Source organism: Phocoena sinus, chromosome 5, assembly GCF_008692025.1.
Source record: "Phocoena sinus isolate mPhoSin1 chromosome 5, mPhoSin1.pri, whole genome shotgun sequence".
Lineage (NCBI taxonomy): Eukaryota > Metazoa > Chordata > Mammalia > Artiodactyla > Phocoenidae > Phocoena > Phocoena sinus.
Window position 1 is genome coordinate 1,936,716 of NC_045767.1, and position 21,579 is coordinate 1,958,294.

At 41.3% G+C, this 21,579-nt stretch overlaps 1 protein-coding gene across 7 annotated transcripts in view; it reads left to right on the top strand.

Moving 5' to 3' along the window:
• The window catches only part of ADD1 (adducin 1), a 76,411-nt gene that overhangs the window by 16,213 nt on the left and 38,619 nt on the right, over positions 1-21,579 (top strand). For all 7 annotated transcript variants that reach the window (XM_032633660.1, XM_032633665.1, XM_032633667.1 and 4 more), the window contains exon 2: positions 18,669-18,883. In XM_032633660.1, the coding sequence (XP_032489551.1) occupies positions 18,689-18,883 (195 nt within the window). In that variant the 5' untranslated portion in view covers positions 18,669-18,688. The remainder of the gene's footprint in view (positions 1-18,668; positions 18,884-21,579) is intronic.

Sequence of the window (21,579 nt, forward strand, 5' to 3'; positions counted from 1 at the left end):
AAGTTTTACCATGCATATTTAACAAAGCGAAATTAATTTCATATTCCACTACAAGAGAAAACAAAGATGTTAAAATACTTTAATTCCAGTTAAACTCAATGATCAAGTTACATGCTACTCTGATCCAGTATTTTAGTCTAGCCTTTTTTTTTTAGCCTCATGAATTGGACAGCATCATCACTATGTTTTTCAAAAACATTTTTAGATTTACTTTCCCGTTTTCTTTACTTACGATGCTTATTGCATTTCTGATTTTCTTCCTGGGATCATTTTTTCTTCTTTAAAAGCTCCTGGGCTTCCCTGGTGGCGCAGTGGTTGAGAGTCCGCCTGCCGATGCAGGGGACACGGGTTCGTGCCCCAGTCTGGGAGGATCCCACATGCCGCGGAGTGGCTGGGCCCGTTAGCCATGGCCACTGAGCCTGCACGTCCAGAGCCTGTGCTCTGCAACGGGAGAGGCCACAACAGTGAGAGGCCCGTGTACCGCAAAAAAAAAAAAAAAAAAAAAAAAAGCTCCTTTACTACAGGTCTGTAGGAGGTACCTCTGTTTTTGTTTATCTGGAATGACCTTATTTCACATACATTCTCGAAAGATAGCCTTGCTTGGTATAGAAATCTAGATTGACAGTTATTTCCCTTTCAGTAGTTTCTCTACTTTTGTTGTTTCTGTTACAGGTTTGCCAACAGTCTAATTGTGATTCCTTTGTAGGTGATGTCTTTTTTTCCTCTGTTTTTATTTATTTATTTATTTATTAACATCTTTATTGGAGTATAATTGCTTTACAATGGTGTGTTAGTTTCTGCTTTATAACAAAGTGAATCAGTTATACATATACATATGTTTCCATATCTCTTCCTTCTTGCGTCTCCCTCCCTCCCACCCTCCCTATCCCACCCCTCTAGGTGGTCACAAACCACCTAGCTGATCTCCCTGTGCTATGTGGTTACTTCCCACTGGCTATCTGTTTTACGTTTGGTAGTGTATATATGTCCATGCCACTCTTCCTCTGCTTTTAGAAAAAAATTTTTTGCCTTAGCTATTCTGAAGATTTGTTACAGTATTTATGAGGCATGGATTGCTATTTATTTTGCTTGGTATTTGTGGATTCGTGTCTTTCAGTTATGTAAAATTGTCAGCCATTCTCTCTGGATACTGACTCTTTTCTGTTCTTTATTATCTCTGCTTATAACTCAGTAAATGTGTAGTAGATTTTCTTATTCTGTCCGTCATACCTTTTCTGTCATAATTTGCATCTCCTTGTCTCTCTGTGCTGGTTTCTGGATAATTTTTTTCAAACCTGTCTTTTAATTCATTGATTCCTGTATGTAAACAGGAATCTCTCTCAAAGCTGTTATTAATTCATTAGTTGATTAAACTTTTTTTTTTCAAATTATTTCATTTCTAAAAGTTCTCTGTGGTTTCTTTTTCAGCTCTGCCTGCTCATTTTTGGTAGTCTCTGTGACTTGTCGTATTTATGATTAATTTGTTTTTTAAGCATTTCATACATAGTTATTCTGTGTTCTGTGTTATAATTCTAGTATTTGAAGTCTTTGAGGGCTTGGACGTATAATTTATTTTTTTCAATGCCTGTCACTCATGGAGATTGTTTTTGGGTTTACTGAATTTTTGACTTGGACCTCTATTTGGTTGATCTGAACCTGTGGAAAAACCTGGGGAGTCAACACTGAGGATGTTTTTTCCTGAGAAGATTGTATTTACTTCTACTGTGAGCCAAGGTTATTCAGCCTGAGACCATTTCCATCCCCTTACAGAGTTCAGCTCATCAGCTCCTCCTTTTTTGCCTCTACCAATGCAGATTTTTGTTGTTTGACCTCTGGTAATGTCACTTTCTGTGAGTGATTCCAATTCAGAGTTCTAGTTTTAGTCTCAAGGTTTTGGCTGTTGTTGTTGTAGTTGTTGTTTAGCCCTTGGAGGTTTTATGTATTTCCTACTTGCAAATAACATTATGGAAAATCTTATTTGAGTGGTAGGGCCTCACATATTTCTTACTTGAGATCTCCAAGTGGTATTTATTAGTAATGGAAATAGTGGTTGTGTATTGGTTTAAAACTTAAGAAAAGCATGTTTAGTATGAGGTGATTCTAAAATGCACAGTTAGAGTTCAGTGGAGTGAGTGAGGTGTTGATGTTCTTGGTACAGGAGGGAGCTGGCTACAGGTTGGCCAGCATATGAGACTTGGCTAAAGTCATTTGCTTGGTTTTGTCATCTGTAAAATGATCAGGTGGCTTCTCAAGTTCTTTCTGGTGCTAAAAATGTATACTTCCAAGGTTTCTTCTTACTGCTTTTTATTTCTATTATATTAATTTAAAAAGCATTATTTAAGATCTGTGTTCAGAGCATTGTGTTAGGAATTTTGGAAGGTAAAGCATTGTAATAGCTGCTGCCTCAGTAAGCTTGCAGTCTAGGAATTGTATTAAAAACTGACAATAAAGAGCAGTGATACAGTCTGTGAGAGGGAACTCTAGAAAGTGGTGCGGCTGTGTGTTCCCTGTGCACATCGAGGAAGACAGTTAATTAGTGCCCGTCATAGAATGTTCTTCCAGTGTTCTTTTGAAAGAGCTTCAGTCAGTCTTTAAAGATGCTGCTGCTGCTTATAATAATAATAATGACTACCATTTATTCTACTGTTTACTGTGTGCCAAGCACTGTATGAAACTTTTGACATAAATTAACTCATTTAGTCTTTTTTTAAACTTTATTTATTTATTAAAAATATTTATTTGGCTGCGCCGTGTCTTCGTTGCAGCATGCAGGATATTTGTTGCGGCATGTAGGCTCTTAGTTGCGGCATGTGGGATCTAGTTCCCTGACCAGGGCTCGAACCCAGGCCCCCTGCATTGGGAGTGTGGAGTCTTAGCCCCTGGACCACCAGGGAAGTCCCAACTCATTTAGTCTTAAACCAAGGAAGTAGCTAGTAATATCATTCCCATTGACAGATGAAGAAACTGAAGCATAGAGAGAGGTGACATGTGCCTAAGGTTACATAGCTAGTAAATGGTAAACTGGGATCAGAACCCAGGTAGCTTGGCTTTAGGGTCTAAACTCTAGATATGAATTGAGCACATTTATTAATCAGTTAGCATTGAGAGGCTAATGGAATTTTGATGAAAACCCAAGCCAGATTCTTTCTGTACCAGTGTTATCTCACATATTTTGGAAATATAAACAGGATAGGGTGCATTAAAGTTCACTTAAATTTGTTCAGTTGAACAGATGGTTGGTTGACTTATCTTTAGTTGCCTCACCCAGAGTTGTTTTCAAAACCACACCCAAGTCTCTTTCAGTAAGTTACTAGTGCAGTATTGGTTTAGGGATTGAGTTAGAGTGAGAAACTTCACTTATTAATTTGTGCTCCATGTGTTGATAGAACACGATAGTGTTAATAAAATGTTATTTTTAATTAAAATGTTTTTTAACTTTTAGTTGGTTAAACTTAATGTTCTTGAAGTTTTTAAAATGAACTTTTTTTAGCATGTTACTTTTACATCCTCATCAGATACTAGATAATTAAAATATTTCCTGTTTATAGGGTACCCACTATATGCCAGACATTGCGCTAGATATTTTACACTTATTATTTCTGATTGCCCCAACAACCGTGGAACATGACTTGAGTATATTTTATTACAAATGAGGAAACTGAGGTGGAAAAGGTGATAGGGTAGATGACGAGGCAGTAGTGGGGTGCTGCTGGTGCAGAGTTGCAAGGTTCATCAGTGGGGCCTGGTGGGGGGTGAAGAAACACACCTCTAGGTTTCCAGGGAGAAGGGATTATTGGCAATGAGATAACTGGAAGACATTCATCCAAATAAATTCCAGATGGATTCAGGAGAAATGTTTAAAATTATAGAGACTGTAGAGAAAAAGCAAAGTAAAATGTTTTTCAGAGATAATGCCTAAAACTTCCTTGGAACATTTTATTAGACATGTGCCTAGGAAGCAATGATAACTTTCTCTTTAAAAGCAGAAGAATTCAAAGGAAAAGGTCTGCAGACCTAAGTATGTAAAATGTTAAAATATTTGCTAATTGAAAAATAAAATTATAGAAGGTAATAGTCTGGGAATGTCAAATATAATAAAAGGTCAGTGTAGGTATACTATTTTTTTCACATTTGTAGGAATAAATACATCAAGATTTCAATAGATAGATAGGTAGACAGAGAAATTAATAGACCCTAATGGAAATTTCAGATGTAAATAAACATATAAAAAAACATTCATTCTTACCTATTACCAGAGAAATACCAGAGAAATACCAAAGCAGCCACTTCCGATCCATCAAAGAAGGGAAATTTTTCTGATACCTCTGCTTCCTTTTCAGAGTATGTGAGCCAAAAAGGAAGTGAAACTTTATATTTAATCCTAACCCATCTGGAGGGTTTCCTATACTGTAAACTTTCCTTTCCAATGTTCCACTGTTTTGTTTAGCAACTGCTGTTTGAGCTCCCACTCTAGGCACGGTCCTGCAACTAGGATTTTCTAAAAGGGTCACATTTTGGGGGATATTTGTTTTATTCGTGCTGTTGCAGTTATTTGAGAGTGTGCTTTGCATTTTTATTGGCTTGATAAGGTATGCTGTAGTCTTCCAGAAATGTTCTGAACTGTGTGGAAATCATTTTGAAGTATGTCATGGCTTTGGCACCAGAGGAGAATTGCCTCCCCTAAGTAAATGAAGCATTATTATTCATTTGAGGCTTGGGGTTGAACACTTGACTAGATGGACCATTTCTTTCCTGTATTAACCCCAGAAGGTCAGGCTGCAAGGCCAAAGCGCCAAGATTTTCCTAGACACACAGTGTACTATACTTGGGAAAGAATGAATTATTTGTTCATTTCAAAACTGGATCAAGTTCTGGTTAGACGTGATAGTATTGCTTAGCTAAGTATGAATTCAAGGTAAAAACATTCTCATCTTAGGCTAATGTTGTTAGTCCCTCCTGATGTGTTTAACTAGATTGCAGAGTGGCTTTTTTCTTCCTTATCAAATCTGCGTAGAATTCTCTGTACTCACGTGTGGCTGGTCAACCTGTGCTTCCTACTTGCTCAGCTGGGTCTCTGCAGTCTTTCTGGGCCTGACTCTAGTACCGTTAAGTCTAGAATTCTCCTTTTCGTACTTCCTGACCTTTGGGAGTTATACTTGCTTGAGTCTCCAAAACCAGTCAGCTGGACACAGATACACCTTCAGCTTTGTGTGTACCACCTTTGGGAATTGACGTAATTCTTGGAAACATTATACCCAGGTAACACAAAACCCAATTTGATATCCAGATTGTTGGTGTGCAGTCTGGAACCACCTTGTGAGTGGTAGACTGGGATTTGGAGTCTGTTCAGTAGCTGCTTGTACCCCCAGAGTCTCTTCAGTTGTACGTCAGTTGTGATTGAAAGAGGCAAAGTGATGGCTTTTCTTAGATGCCTCTGGAATCCAAACTTGGATTAGCATTGCCAGTCCAAGATGTGAGACCTGGATGTGTATTTGGTCCTTAGTGTGTATTTATTGAGGGCCTTCTAGGGGTTAGCCTTGTGAAAACAGTAGTGACTGAGACAGGTGAGTCTGCTGCCCTCTGGGGGGTTACAGTCTACTAGGGGAGACAGACGGTGAATTTCTGAAGGTAGTACTAATAACTAACACTTAGTGTGTGTAGTTAGTGTGTCAGACACTGGTTCTAAGCATTTTACATTCATTAACTCTTTGAGGGGGTACATTTGTTAGCCTCATTATTTCAGATGTGGAAACTGAGACCAGGGGAGTTAAGACATTTTCCTAAGCTTACAGAGCCAGTAAATGGCTGAGCTGGAATTTGAACTCAAAACAGTCTGGCTCCAGAGTCTGTGCTCTGAAAGTAGGGATAAATCCTTGAAGGGAAAGAAAACCCAGGGTGATTTGAGAGAGCTGGGAGTGGGGGCTACTCTAAATAGGGGAGTAAGGGAAACTAATCTCAAAATTTGGTCTCAGAATTTGGAGGTGAAATTTGACCTGAAACTCAACCGATAAGGAGTTGTGCGCTCAAAGGAGCTGGAATAAGTTTGTTCTGGGCAGAGAATGGTCTAAAGGCTCTGAGGCAGGAAGGAGCTGGGTGTGTTTGCAGACCGAAGGAAGGCTAGTGTATCTGGGACAACAAGGCAGAAAGATGGCTGGAGGCCAAACTGGGAAGGTCCCTGCTGGCTGTGATCAAGATTTCAGATTTTACTCTGGGGACTATGGCAAGTCCTTGATAAGAATTAAGCAGGGGCAGGACCTGATTTGATTACATTTTTATGCAGAATGAGTTATAAGGGTTTGAGTCCAAGCAGGGAGACTAGGCTGGGGGAAGATTTAAGAGTTCTGTTTTGGACGTAAGGTATGAGTGGCCCTCCTTGTATCTTTGTTTGCTTAGTTACCAAAATATAACTGAAATATCTCAGTGCTTAAAGAAAATGATGATAAACGGATTTAGTTTTGTCCCCCTCTCCCACTCCAAACAGAAGCCAGTCCTCACTCCTGGCTTGGCTCTAGCTGTCCCTCTGCTGGAGTGCCTCTCGCCCTCGCCACCTGTGATGTCACCTCTGGGAGCCTTTCCTTCTTAATGTTGCCACTGACCCCCCCCCCCCCCGCCCCCCGCGTCTTCCCAGTCCCCTTCCATGGCAGTGTGTGATTTACTTATGTGGCACGTTTATTGCCTGGCCCCCTCTGCTAGTATATACATTTCCTGAAGGCAGAAATCTTTGTTTTGTGCATTGCGTCTCCCAAGCATCCAGATTGAAGAACAGTGCCTGGCCTGTGTTAGCTTCGTGGTAGGAGCACAGTAGGCATTTGATGACGTTATCCTTTGGCTTCTACTTCAGTTACATTTGAAAGATTATGTGGGATCTGTCGCTCTGTCTGTGGCCCAAGTGCGGATGGAGCCTTTTAGAGTTTGAATTCTCCCCTCTACCTCAGTAGTGTCATGTTTGTTGAAATGGTGCCATTTTGATTAAGTAAAAACTAATATATGCAATTTGAGGCATGATTTTCCTTTGTCTCAATTTGTTCTTGGCCATTTTTTTCATATGGTTTAAGACTTTCATAAATTTCCCCTTCAAATATCATTTGGAATTTTTAAAGGCTTCAGAAGTTATTTCGATATTAACATAGGAAATTTCTATGGTGGTAGTGATAATGAGAAATAAATTATATATACTAGAAATTTTTTTTTTTTTTTTGCGGTACGCGGACCTCTCACCGCTGTGGCCTCCCCCGTTGCGGAGCACAGGCTCCGGATGCACAGGCCCAGCAGCCATAGCTCACAGGCCCAGCCGCTCCGCGGCATGTGGGATCTTCCCGGACCGGGGCACGAACCCGTGTCCCCTACATCGGCAGGCGGACTCTCAACCACTGAGCCACCAGGGAAGCCCTAGAAAATATTTTTTAATATATTTTTGAAACCAGTTGCAGTTGTGACAGAGATCAGAAATTTTAAATTATGTGTCACCAACAATAAAAATCATGTTAGCAAGAAGCAATTTGGTGTTGTGGAATGTCCACAAGCCTGGTCAGGACACTTTGGCCCTAGCCTTGCCCAGGAATCATAGCCACCCTTTAATGTATGTCCACTGTCTACCAGACACTCAGCTGAATGCTCTCCAAATGGCATTTCTGATTCTTACGATAACCCTCAAGGTTGCCATGACAACACCCGTTCATAGGTGAGGAAACTGTGGTCCAGAGAGAAGTTAAACAACTTCAGAAGTTCAGGATCACAGTAGTAAGCAGCGCAGTGGACATCAGACTTGGCCTCAGCCTGACTCCAGACACACCAGGCTGCTGCTTTCTGCCTGTTACTCCCTGTGTGCCCAGGGCCGTCTTCTCCCTTCTCCAAACCTCAGTTTTCCTAATTTTATTTAATTAAATTTAATTAATTAATTAATTTTGGGCTGCACCACGCGGCATGTGGGATCCTAGTTCCCTGACCAAGGATCGAACCCCACCCCCCCTCCCCCTGCATTGGAAGCGTGGAGTCTTACCCACTGGACTGCCAGGGAAGTCCCATCAGTTTTCCTACTTTTCAAATGAAGGGGTTAGATTTAAAGTACGATGGAGGTGTTTACAGCACTGACTCAGAAGGGCTCTAAGGGTCCTCACAGCTGCTCTGCTGCTGGCAGCTCTTCAGTTCATCACTTTCATTGAGCACCGCCTGTGCACCAGACAGCAGTGTAAGATGCTCAGACGACGAAGGGCAGAAAACCTGGTCTGCCTCTTGGAATTAGCAGGATGGTGTGTTCCCCTAATAGCTTCAGACTTTGAGACCAGTGTGCTAAGTGCCCTGTTCTTCAGTAGTAAACCTTGCCTGTCGTACCCTCACGTGCAAAGGGAAGTGCATCAAATCCCCTCGATTCCTTATAGGATGAAGTGCTCTGTTGTGCTTAGAGGCCAGGAACTCCGCTGCTTTTTGTAAGATGGAAGTTCGTAGCGGCTGCACAGTAAAGCCGGTACTGATTTAAGGAAATATTCAGCCGTAAATGCTTCTGATACGAACAGAATCATTTTGGAGGACTGACTATGAGGGGCTCATTAACCCTATACATTCTTAACTCAACTTGAGAGTTTGGTTAACTTACTATCTCTGCCTTAGGGTAAAACAGTCTCTTAGAGCCTACATCTTCTCACCTGTAAAATCAGGATAGGGCCACTCTAGTAAAGTACTTAACAGAATATATATTAAACTTTAAACAAATGTTCGATGTCATCATGCTGCTGGAAGTACAAGGTACTGTGTACTCTGTTCATTTATACCTTCAAGGATGCTTATGATTTTATTTATGTTCTTAATGGTGTTTTATTTTTAAATTTTTCTTTTTTTTTTATAAATTTAACTTTTAAAAAGTATATATGAACAGTAAAGAGTCTCCTGGCCATCTCTGTCCTCCATTCACCCAGATCCCATTCTTTACAAGTATAAACCACCATTTTAAGTTTCTTGTACATTCTTCCTATATTTCTTTATGCAAATACAAGCAAATGTGAGTGTTTTTCTTATCCCTCCTTTCCCCACCAAGTGGTACTATAAATAGATCATTCTCTGTATCTTGCTTTTTTTTCACTTGATAGTATGTCTTTATTTTTGTGAAAATGAGACCATCTAAGAATTTGTGTGCTCATAATTATTTCATAGCATAAAGGGTTTTCAGTCTCCATCAGCTGACCTGATTACTTTTCAGAGAAATTTACCTTTGGCAGATTTTTACTTAGACTAATTGTTGTGATTTCATTTTATTTTATTATTTATTTTTGGCTGCATTGGGTCTTCGTTGCTGCATGCGGGCTTTTCTCTAGTTGTGGCGAGCAGGGGCTACTCTTCGTTGTGGCGCGCGGGCTTCTCATTGCAGTGGTTTCTCTTGTTGCGGAGCACAGGCTCTAGGCGTGCGGGCAGTAGTTGTGGCACGCAGGCTCAGTAGCTGTGGGTCACGGGCTCTAGAGCGCAGGCTCAGTAGTTGTGGTTTGCGGGCTGTAGAGTGCAGGCTCAGTAGTTGTGGCTCGTGGCCTCTAGAGCACAGGCTCAGTAGTTGTGGCTCACAGGCTCTAGAGCACAGGCTCAGTAGTTGTGGTGCACGCGCTTAGTTGCTCCACAGCATGTGGAATCTTCCTGGACCAGGGCTCGAACCTGTGTTCCCTGCATTGGCAGGCAGATTCTTAACCACTGCGCCACCAGGGAAGTCTGTTTTTGTGGTGTTTTAATCTTCCTTACTTACAGCCCTGCCAAGGTTTCCCCCCTTCCTCCTTCCCAGAAAAATAAGCAAAAATCCAACTCAAACCCTTACATTGTAAGCACCCTCATGGAATGAAATTGAGGAAAAGTTTTGTTTCAATTAAACCGTAAATTTTGAAAGTCTTCATTACTTCAGCAAAAATATAGTTAAAAAAATAAAAATAGTAAAGTAATTAAAGGACAGTAACAGTATCATGAAGGATCTAAAATAGAGAAAGTGGTTGATGCTGTCAGAGGATAAAGTTGAATTCTACTTTTTTTCTACATGTAGCTGTTCTGGGCGTGGGTAACTCAATATGTGCCATCAGTATAGTAACTATAGTGGAGACTGTCCTGTGGTGTGGTGGTTATGTGTTAAATTGTGAGACACCATGTATAAAATTACCTCTCCCAGATTCCTCTCCTGAAATCTGAATTGTAGTTTCCTTTGTGGAATTTCTTCTTGAAAGCACTTAAGAGTATACTGATCAATATTTGCTCACATGCTATCTGAAAGTAGTGGATGTTACTTCAGATACATTTTTTTTGGATGAAAGCAGAATTTTGTGAAATTAGTAATGGAGAATGATTGTGTATTCCTTTCCACCATTCACCCACTTACCCGATGTTTATTGAGGCCTGTCAATGTGCTAATTAGTGGGGAGATGGTGCTGAGTTAGACAGTAGACCGCGGTGTGCTACCTGCTCTCGGCCAGTATCCACATTTTGACTTCCTGTGTGGCAGCTGATGGATGAGCGTGGCGTTCAGGCGGTCTTGGGTTCAGGTCCTGATTCAGCCTTTTATTTATCTTGTGGCCTCAGGAACTTGAAACTCAGAGTCAGCTCTTCCTCTGCAGGTTGGGAACTCGCAGGGTTGTTTGAGTGAACGAGTCTGTGTGGAAGCGTGTACTCTGCAGTGGCCTGTGGTGCTGTCCTCATAAAATTCACGTGTTACAATGTTGTGTTAGTTTCTGCTGTACAGCAAAGTGAATCAGCTCTATGTATACATATGTCCCCTCTTTTTTTGATTTCCTTCCCATTTAGGTCACCACAGAGCATTGAGTAGAGTTCCCTGTGTCTAAACCAGTCTTAATTTCAGATTCTTGCTTCTCCACTATGGCTGTGTAACCTTAAGCAAGTAACTGGAATCTCTGTAATAATACACCAGAAGATTGATTAAGTGCTATAGTAAAAGAAAAACAACAGCTGCTATATAACTATATAAAAACGTAATAAAATGTGGAAGATTTAGGCTGGGAATCTGTTAACAAGTCATTCATCCTAAAGGAGAGAGGAAGCAAGAGGACCCACCCAGATAATTCCTCAATGAAAGGAGCATAAGAGCAGGCGACAAGGCTAGGAAGCACTGCTTTGATTCAATTTTACCTTTTTTGTTTCTTTCTTTCTTTTCTAATTTGAGCTTCCTGGACATATGATGGTGAGAGGTAGTGTGTGGCAGAGTTAAGAGCAGGTGCTCTGGAGCTGGGCAGCCTGGGTTCAGATCCTAGCAACCCCACTACAGGCTCTTAACTGCATTGTGCCTCAGTTTCCTTATCCTTCGGAAAAATGAGTTAATACATGTAAAAGATGAGCTTTAGATCAGTAATTACCACTTAGTAAGCAGTGCTTATCTTAAAGGGAACTTCTGAGCAGTTTCATCTGCAAGAGAACATCTGGAGACACAGGAATAGAAATGATCCGATCAGAGTAATTAAAGGCTTTTACTGAGCTGTGAGTCCTGAGTAGGGCACACTCAGCTTGAAGCTGTGAAGAGGAGTCTTAAACATAAGGTAGGTGTTTGTCCTTTAGGGGAACTGGAGAACTAGGCTAGTAATGTTGGCAATGAGGGTTGTAACTCATTATGGTTGTATTCTGTTTTATTTGGGAGAGGGCTCAGTGTTGGGCTCCTTTGTCAGGAGATTTAGAGACTCCCCTTTCATTGACTAGCTGGGCACCCCTTCCACAATTGAAGGTTTCTGAGAATTTGTAATGGATTTCTGGCGGGGACTTCCTTGTCTCTTCCACTTTCCTACCTGAGGCGCTGGACGGGGTGTGGACTGTCTCTGCAGTACTGTTCCCAGCCCTTTGCCTAGGCTTGGCCATCACTGTTAGCTCTGCCAAGCTTGTAGAAAATCTTGTCACTCTTCCCAGCAAAGGCGCCACTCTATTTTTTAAGCTTTTTTCTGGCCTTTCTTGAGGTGTAATTGAAAAATAAAATTGTAATATGTTTAAAGCACACAACGTGATGATTTGATATGTGTATATATTGCGAAATGATCCCCACAATCCAGTTATTTAACATATCCATCACCTCACCTAGCTGCGCTTTTTTATTTTTATTTTTTCTGGTGAGACCACCTTCTGTTTAATTAAGTGTGGCATGATGGTGCCCTTTCATTCTGGGTGCAAACCTTATGGAGCCCTCCCAGAGATGTTCATTCACCAGGTGACTGCCACCTGCCCCAAGCCAACCTGGAAGCACCTGCTTAGCTCTAATTAAGCGTCACTTCCGTGAAGCTTTCCATCAGCGTCCTAGGGCAGCCCGCTCCATCAGTGTCCCAGGGCTGCCATGACTGGGCGGCTTGAACAGCAAAAGTTCATCGTCTCAGTTCTGGAGACCAGAAGTGCAAGATCAGGGTGTCAGCAGGGCCAGTTCCTTCTGAGGCTGTGAGGGAGCCTCTGTTCCAGGCCGCTCCCCTGGCTGCTGGTTTGCTCGCAATCTTTGGTGTTCCTTGGCTTGTAGATGCTTCACCTCAGCTCATCTCTACCTTCATCTTCACATGGCCTCTCCCTGTAGTCTTGTCTGTGTCCAAATGCCCCGTTTGCATGAGGACACCAGTCATAGTGGGTTAGGGGCCCACCCTTCTCCAGTATGACGTCATCTTAACTAATTACCTCTGCAGTGACCCTGTTTCCAGATAAGGTCACATTCTGAGGTGCTGGGAGTTAAGGCTTTAACATGAATTTGGGGGCGTACAGTTCAACCCATAATACCCTCCCTCTGCTTTTTCTACCTCCCGCTGGACACTTTTGGCCTGCTGATATGTAAGTAGATTTCTCTCACGGCACCAAGAGTATTTGATTACATTTATTTGTCTGTGGTCTCCTACTCATTTTGTAACTTTTTATCTCTGCTGCCTTGTACATGATGTGGAAAGTAGCTCTGGTGGAGATATATTAAGTACCTGGAGTTACAGAATTAGAGGAAGATACTGCAGAGGTCACCTCTTATCTTGTTTTCCTATTGACGGTACCAAAGGCTCTCTGGAGTTGGCTGTGAGGTGGCCAGGGACACCAGCAGAGGCTGCCACTTCTGTTACCGTATGAGCATGTTTGATACCTCCTGGTTTATTTTCCATGGCGTGATAGCTCAATATCACCTGGCAGTCTTTATGCTCTCTGAGATTGTTTGAAGAACATTTAGAAACAGAGAAGACCCTCTAGGTCTTCAGCATTCGCCTGACCCAGAGAATTTTGTTAATGGCCACCTTCTTGTTTCAGCCTTTGGTTTGAGTGTTCTGTTTTTAGGGATTCAAAAGTAAATCATGTGAATGGTTGGAATAGTTAGCAGAATGTCTGTGCCAGAAGGGAGATGCCAAGAAATAATTGAATCTGCTCCCAAAGCTTTAGAATTAGCTCATTAGATACGTTAGAGAAAAGAAATTTGTCTGGGTTCTGATCTGAGGTTTAGTTACATGTTAGTGAGGGTGCATTGTCCTGGGACTGGAATACCTTTGCTAAGAAAGAATATTCCAGGGCACGCTTTTTGTTATTTCCAGAATAAATGACATTCTAGGCAGAGTGGTATTTTCTGTGGTGTTAGTAGAAAGGAGAGGTTAATCTTAAGATATCCTTTCATCCCATATCAGTCACATCTGTCTGAAAGAACATGCTGAAATTTGTTCATCTGAAGGCAGACAGAGACCAGCTTATGAAAGGTCTGGAGGCATTTTATTCTATGAGCAAGGAAAATTATGGAGCATTTCAGACACATACGAAATAGAATAGTATAATGAGCCCTGCTTTATCCTTCATCCAGCTTCAGCAGTTATTAACTCATGGCTGGTCTTGTTTATTTTGTGTAACCCTTACTCTCCCTCGACCCCATATAAGTTTTAGGCAAATTCCAGATGTCATATTATTTCATCCATAAATATTTCTGTATGTATCTAATATAACCATAATAATATCACACCTAAAATTTTTAACAGTAATTCCTTAATGCCATCCAAGTCCACTTGGTGTTCAAATTTCTAATTGTCTCAAATGTCATTTTTAGATTTTTATTTTACAGTTTACTTGAATCAGGATCTGGCAGAGATCCTCCTATTACCTGTTGAGTTTTAAGCAGGGGAATGAATGACATGATCTGACTTATATTTTGAAACTCTCTCTGGCCTCACTGTGAAAAATGGATCGGTGTGGGGGTTGCTAGGAGACTGGAAGTGGAGAAACTAATTAGGAGGCTACTGTGTGTCCAGGAAGTGAGTCGTAATTATCTAGATTAGAGTGATGTAGTGGAGATGGAGAAAAGTGGGTGAACGCGAGATGTAACCTGGGCAGGCCGAACTTGTTTGTCATGGCTCAGCCAGACTTTTGGGTTCTCCTGGGTTTGTATGTTTGTTTATTTGAAAGTATTGTTCCCAGAGATTTCATTGATTTCAGTATCAACATTTTAAGTTTAGTGAAATCTTAACATTTTTACACAGGTTAAATTACAGCAACTTTATGGAATACTGAGATAGAGGAACATTAATCCCTACTTCTCTTGAATCAATTTATTCAACTTTAATACAGCTTATTTGCCATTATATCATCTTGTTTATATGTGACTACAGTGATAATATTGATAACTTTATATAATAGGAAATTTATAGTTTTTCACGTAAACATGTTGTAGTCTCATGTGTATTCTGCTAAAGAATATTCATAGTTTCATAATACTGTATTGAGCAGATTATGTTATAGCCATTCATGTGTTATTGGATGTTGATCTTTTAAAATTATTTTATTTTGAAATTATTCTAAATAATGTTGCAGGAAGTTTTTTTTGCATCTGTATTTTTTCCATTTCTTTTTTAAAAATCTGGATTAAGTAATGACTTCTTTGTAGAGATCTTCCTAGAAAAATTTGCTGTCTTTAACACACACTTAGAAACAACATCAATGAAACCTGAAGCCGTAATTGACGAAAACCAAGTACAGGCTTTTATTTTTTTAAAGAGTGTCTCTCTCTCTCTCTCTCTCTCTCTCTCTCTCTCTCTCTCTCTCTTTCTCTCTCTTTATTTATTTGGTTGCGCTGGGTCTCTTAGTTACGGCAGGCAGGTTCCTTAGTTGTGGCACACGGGCTCCTTAGTCATGGCATGCAAATTCTTAGTTGTGGCACGCATGTGGGATCTAGTTCCCTGGGCAGGGATCGAACCTGGGCCCCCTGCATTGGGAGGGCAGAGACCTAGCCGCTGCGCCACCAAGGAAGTCCCCAAGTACAGGTTTTGTACGTTAAAAGTTGGAATTATGTTTATTCTTGGTTATTGGGCTCAGAATATGTATACTTTGATTTAAGTTTATAGACTTCCTTATTGAAGGGAGACCACATGCATATCTGGTCTTCAGTCTTTATCTTCTCCCATTCATATGGCAATTTGTAATAAAATGAGAGAAATCTCTGCCTTATCATCAGCATGTTGGTTTTACAAAGATTCTTTTCTTTCAGTCAGCTCTGGGAACCAGGAAGCAGCTATAGTTGCCTCTAAAATGTTCCCCTGTGTCCTTATTTACTGATGAAAATAGCTTAAAATTAGGACTCATTTGATAATAGAGAACTCATAATACTGTATATCCTATTGTCTTTTTTTTTTTTTTTTTTTTAATTTTTGGCCACACCGCATGGCGTGCGGGTCCCCAACCAGGTATCGAACCTGAGCCCCCTGCAGTGGAAGAGTGGAGTCTTAACCACTGAACCGTCAGGGAGTCCCTTTTTTGTTTTTTTGAAATGCTGAAGTGGAACATTTTTATCATTGGCTCAGAATGGTCAGCTTCTTTTATATCTAATGAAGAAATGTCAGACAACCATTAATAATGTTTTTGTTCTTTGGGTCCTTCTTTTAGAACAAACTAGGTTAAAGTAAACAGATGACACTAAACATTTTAAAGGATATGTTCAGAGAAGGGTAGGTTTTAAAGACTACGTTTTAGGTCATTGGTTCACTTATTCTGTTTTATTGCCTTTTAGTCACTGATTATTTTCATACTTTGTCTTTAAGTCCTTGAAATAGTGTCACTTCAAGTATGCTCTTACTTCTGTCATATCTTTAGATTTCAGAAAAGCAATATCCAAATCGATCTTTTTCTTTAAAAAAATGTTCAACTGATTCTTTGGCTGTTGGTACCACAAAATATATTTTTTTAATAAACTATTCTTTAAAGCCTTACTATTCAAATTGCTGTCTGAGTCCAGTGGCATTGGTATCACTTGGGAGCTCATGAGACATGCAGGATCTCAGGCCCCGTCTCAGACCTACTGGATATGAATTTGTATCTTAACGTGATTCTTAGACGATTCATATGCACATTAAAAAGCTAATAATGCCAGCCCCAGATTCCTGGTTGGATCCTCCTGTTCAAGGCATCTATGCCCTCAATTCCATCGCTTTGGGAACATTGTTTCCTCTCACTGTCACCATCATCATCATTTACAACATAGCTTAGAGGTTAGGAACAGGAGTTCTGCATCCAGGAGGGCTGCATTAGAATCCCAGCCATGTTAACTTCCTAGCTGGGTGACCTAAGTTCCCTTATCTGTAAAGTGAGAAAAACAATAGTATATTGACAAATAGGGGAGGTGAGAGGATCAAATACAGGTAAAGAACAAAGTCTAGCGTACAATTCTGTCTGCTTTCATTCTCCTTCCCCTTATCACAAACATTATTTTAGATATCTATTGCAGCATAACAAACCATCCCAGGACTTTGCAGCTTAAAATGATTATTTTATTATTCATATTTCATGATTTTGTGGGTCAGGAATTTAGGCAAGGCACAACTGGGCAGTTCTGTTCTATGTGGCATCTACTGAGGTCACTTGATGACTTTCAAGTTTTTTAATTGTTATTTTAATTAAGTTATATATTCTGGATGTAAATCTTTTCTCAGATATATGATTTGTAAATTTTTTTCCATTTTATGGGTTGTCTTTTCACTTTTTTATGTATCCTTTGAAGCACAAATGTTTTTAATTTTTAGGAAGTCCAGTTTATCTTTTTTCTTTTGTTGCTATCTTTTTGGTGTCACATAAGACTTTGCCTAAACCAGGGTCTCTTAGATTCACTCCTTTACTTTCTTGTAAGTATTCTATAGTTTTTGCTGTTACATTTAGGTCTGTGTTCCGTTTGGACTGAATTTTTGTACACGGTGTAAGAAGGAGCACCATTTACTTTTTTAATTGCTAATTTAATCACCTCTTTTAAATCCCCACGTTGCTTATCCTCTGTGGCTTGAGGAACTGTTGTTCACTCACTCGCCATTAAAACTCTGCCTGTGGGTTCTGAGACTATTTCTCACCTGTCTCTTTATCCTTTCCTTCTTGTTCTTAATTTATTCAAGACTTTTTAGTTACATACCAGCTATATGGCAAAATCGGTTTTGGGTGCTGGTTCTGCTCCCTCTTCTCAACTTACATGCTTCTGCTGGCCAGTTTCCTCTCCTCTCCTGGGCCCACCCTCTGTGCTGATGATTTCCACATCAGCACCTCCGCATTCCTCAGTGAGTCTGTCTCCACTTCTGGACGGTGAGTCCAGCTTCCTCAAAGTGAGGACTACATCTGATTAATTTTGTGCCCAGCACAGTGACTGGACGTAAAAGATGCCCAGTAAACATTGCATATATATATTGTTAAAACTGTCATTCAGTGGGTTATAAAAGCAGAATGAACTATTTGTGTGATTAGTAAAGGTGCTATTTAGAGATTTATAGTTAAAAGATGAATATAATTTAGTGTGTTCAAACAGCATTTCAAATAAAAGATTGGGATTAAAAAGAGTGTCAAGTGGGACTTCTCTGGTGGTCCAGTGGTTAAGACTCTGAGCTCCCCAGGCAGGGGGCCTGGGTTCAATCCCTGGTCAGGGAACTACATCCTGCATGCTGCAACTAAAAGATCCCCCATGCCACAATTAAAAGATTCCCCCATGCTGCAACTAAAGATCCCGCACGCCACAACAAAGATGCCGCATATTGCAACCAAGACCTGGCGCAGCCAAATAAATAAATAAGTTTTTTTTTAAAAAAAAAAGACTGTAAAGTAAGTAGCCATAATTAGCAGACGTTTAAATTTGAGCCATTTGGGCATCTTTTCAGGTTATTCACAAACTCAAGGACATGCTGACATTTTCTGAGCCTACTATTATTGTTCTTTGAACCAAGAAGGTGATATTGATGAAGAGCATTTCCCATTTGCATGAATACAGATGTGTGAGCGGCTTCTCTCCTTTGACCTGTGTGGCAAATCCTTTGCAGAGTTGCCACCAGTACTTTTTGGGGACAATATCATGAACCACACATTTCTCCAGAAATGAACTGTGCTGCTTTTAGAAGATCCTGTCTGTTTGGGACAATATGTTGACTTGAAACTATCTTGTGGTCAAAATTTTCATATCTAATTATATTTCTTCAGTTTGTCAGAGGATATACTAGCTTTGTTATTGTTTTCCTGTTGTCTGCTGAAGAACAGTGGCAAGGACAAAAACTGCCCTTGTTGGTGGAAAGGTGGGCGATGGCTGATCAGCCACGTGCCTCAGAAGCCACAAAGAAGCATCACACGTCATGGCTCTGACTGGTCAGTCAGTCAGGGCATCCTCATGCTGGAGATTGTATTTATCAGGCTGATGTTCTCATTATGAAATGCTACTGGACATTGATTCAAAAACAATACTGTCTTTTGTTTTGATTCTGTAGGAACCTAGAAAGATTGTGCAATGAATGGTGATACTCGGGCTGCAGTGGTGACCTCACCACCCCCGACCACAGCCCCTCACAAAGAGAGGTATTTCGACAGAGTGGATGAGAACAATCCAGAATACTTGCGAGAGAGGAACATGGCACCAGACCTTCGCCAGGACTTCAATATGATGGAGCAAAAAAAGAGGGTGTCCATGATTCTGCAAAGTCCCGTAAGAGAAGCTTAGTCTCTGACCAAGTGTCCTCTTCCTTCTTCCACTACTTCAGCTCTTATGCTCTGTTGTATGTGTCATAGTCCGTTTACCTTAACACAGGGAATCAGTGCCTTGTGTATATGTATGGCTGTTAAAGAGTTCAGTTTAGTTCAAGTTATCAGACACACAAATGAAAAAGCTTCATTATCATAAAGGATAGGAGGTGTTCATTTCTCCTTTTCACTCTCTCACTGCTTCGCCAGAGAGTCTTTGTAACGACCATTTGAAAATTACTCTTGCCTCCAAAACACCTAGCTTGGTGCTGGGCACTTAGTAGGTCTCAGCAACACCTGATTGTTGATTGATTTTACCTTTAGTTATGGTCGGCATTTGAACCACAGTCACGCCCAGCTGTCTTCTGTTTGCATCTTTAGGGAAAGTAGTGCTGTTTTCATAGTTTTTTCATGTTGATGCTGCTGTCTTTATGTGTGCTTCATTCTTTTTATCCTTTTAATCTGTTCTTGTTTTATTTCCTTAATATTTGGGGGTGTCACTTGGCAGATAATTCATTTGAGTTATTTTTTCAAATGTTGATCATCTCTGTCTGCAAGGAACTGGGTACTTAGCACACAGAGCTTATTTGTTTGGTTGTTATTATTATTCATATATTATTCCTCAATAATATAACTTACAGTAAAGTACACAAGTCTTAAGTGTACAGCTTGATGAATTTTGACATATGTATAACACCTGTGTAAATGCCCAGATCAAGTCTCAGACTTTACATTGTAGTCGAAGGAGATAACCACGGAGCAACAAACAGAAGCACAGTGCAGGAAACAGCTGGATGATTAGATTGAGTGTGACTGGGTAGAACAAACCTCTCTGAGTGAGGAAGATTTGACCTGAACTCTGAATGACAGGAAGGAGCCGGCCATGCAGGGATGGGGGAGAAGCAGACATGAAATTCCCAGGACAGGAATGAGCTTGAAGAGTCCAAGGGCAGCCAGTGTGGTCTGGGCATAGGAAGCGGGAGTGCAGGGTGCGTGAGGTTGGAGAGGGAGGAAGGGGCAGTTGCCTCAGAGCCTGTGTCAGCCCAGCTCAGGGACCGTTGCAGACGGGAATGGCACGCTTCAGTCTTTGAGTAACTCATTCTGGGTTGGTATACAGAGAGCACCGTAGAGGGCAAGGGAGTAAGCTGTCTTTCCAAGCAAGAGGTAGTGGTAGCTTGGGCCAGAGTGGTGGTGGTAGAGGTGGAGAGAGGTAAACTCATTTGTGTTCTGTTTTGAAGGTGGAATAAATAGGACTTGCTGATGGATGGGGAGGAAGAGGTGAGGGAAAAAAAAAAGAATCAGGATAACATCTAGACTTGGCTTGAGCAGTTGTCCTGTGTAAAAGCAACAAGAAACCAAGTGAAAATCACTAAGGATAGAGTGAAGAAGCTAAACTTTCAGTACCGAGTATGTGCCAGGCACTGTGCTGGGGGCACTGGTGATGCCAAGTCCCTACCCACAGGGGTCAAGAACGCAGTCAGCATCAAAATGTTACTGACCCACACGCACTGTGGAGTCTGGGAACAGAGAAAGAACCCTAGAGGAAAGACTGGTAAGGCCTGGGCTTTACTGAGTAGAATGTACCCGGTGTTGGTTTTTTGGTTTTAGGAGCATGGATCGTTCAACTGCAGTAAGGAGTGGGAAGGCCCACCCTGTGTGTACAGATGCTGACAGTTGGGAGATGTGAGAGGGAACCTGTGGAAGTTTCCTTCAGACTGATTCTCTGTTCTCAGTGGAATAACAAGTGGAGGCATCTGCTTAGAATGGGCACGGGGAGTGGTGTAGAGAAGGCATGAAGAGTATGCGAGAGAATGGGCAAGAAAAGTCAAGAATGATCCCTGGGTTAATGTCAAGGGTGCACTCAGGTCAGTGGTCGTGGATTTACAGTGAGACAGTGCGGTACGGTCTTCGTTCCCCAGCCACTTTCAGCAGTGTGAATAGAAAGGGTGTGAAGAGTTGAACTTAACCTGGGGTTGGGATTTTGCCAGATGAAATGGTAGAGAGTTGAAGTTGTAAGCAAGGGAATGGCTATAGTTTTAAACCAAGGGCCTAAGCTGAATGAGAGAGGTCAGGACACAGGGAAGGTACGGGATGGTGATAAGGTCTTAGGATCAGGACGGACACTAGGAGAGGGTGTTTGGAGAGCACGTGCTTGGCACCGAGACTGAAGAGGGGCCCAGTTACTAGAAATGAGCAGGTCTCTAGGGCATGACCATGGAAATAGGAGGCCGGGTCGTCGGAGGAGAGGTGATCAGGGAGCTGAGAGGGGAGGGTGTGGATATTTAACCATCCGGAGTTAGGACCAAGCAAGCAAGCAGGCAAGGTCATTGGCTGGTGACTGCTGGTTGAGGAAAGAGGCTGGGGTCCAGATGGGTGGCTCCAGGCCTCACTCACTGGTAGTTGCTAAGCACAGCTCCATACTGTACACATGTAGGTCATCTGGAATGCTGTTGATACAGAGGGTCCTTTGTACTGTGGAGTTTTTCTTTTTGTGTTTTCCTTACTAAGTTTTAAGTTCCTGATGGCAAAGCCGTTTTCTTCCTATGTGTCCTCAGTGCCTAGAACAGTGTCAGGTGTTGTAAGGTGACTCAGGGTATTTAATCAGTCCCCTACTGTTTGAAATGTAGACTGCTACCTGTTTTCCCTTTTATTGGTAATAAT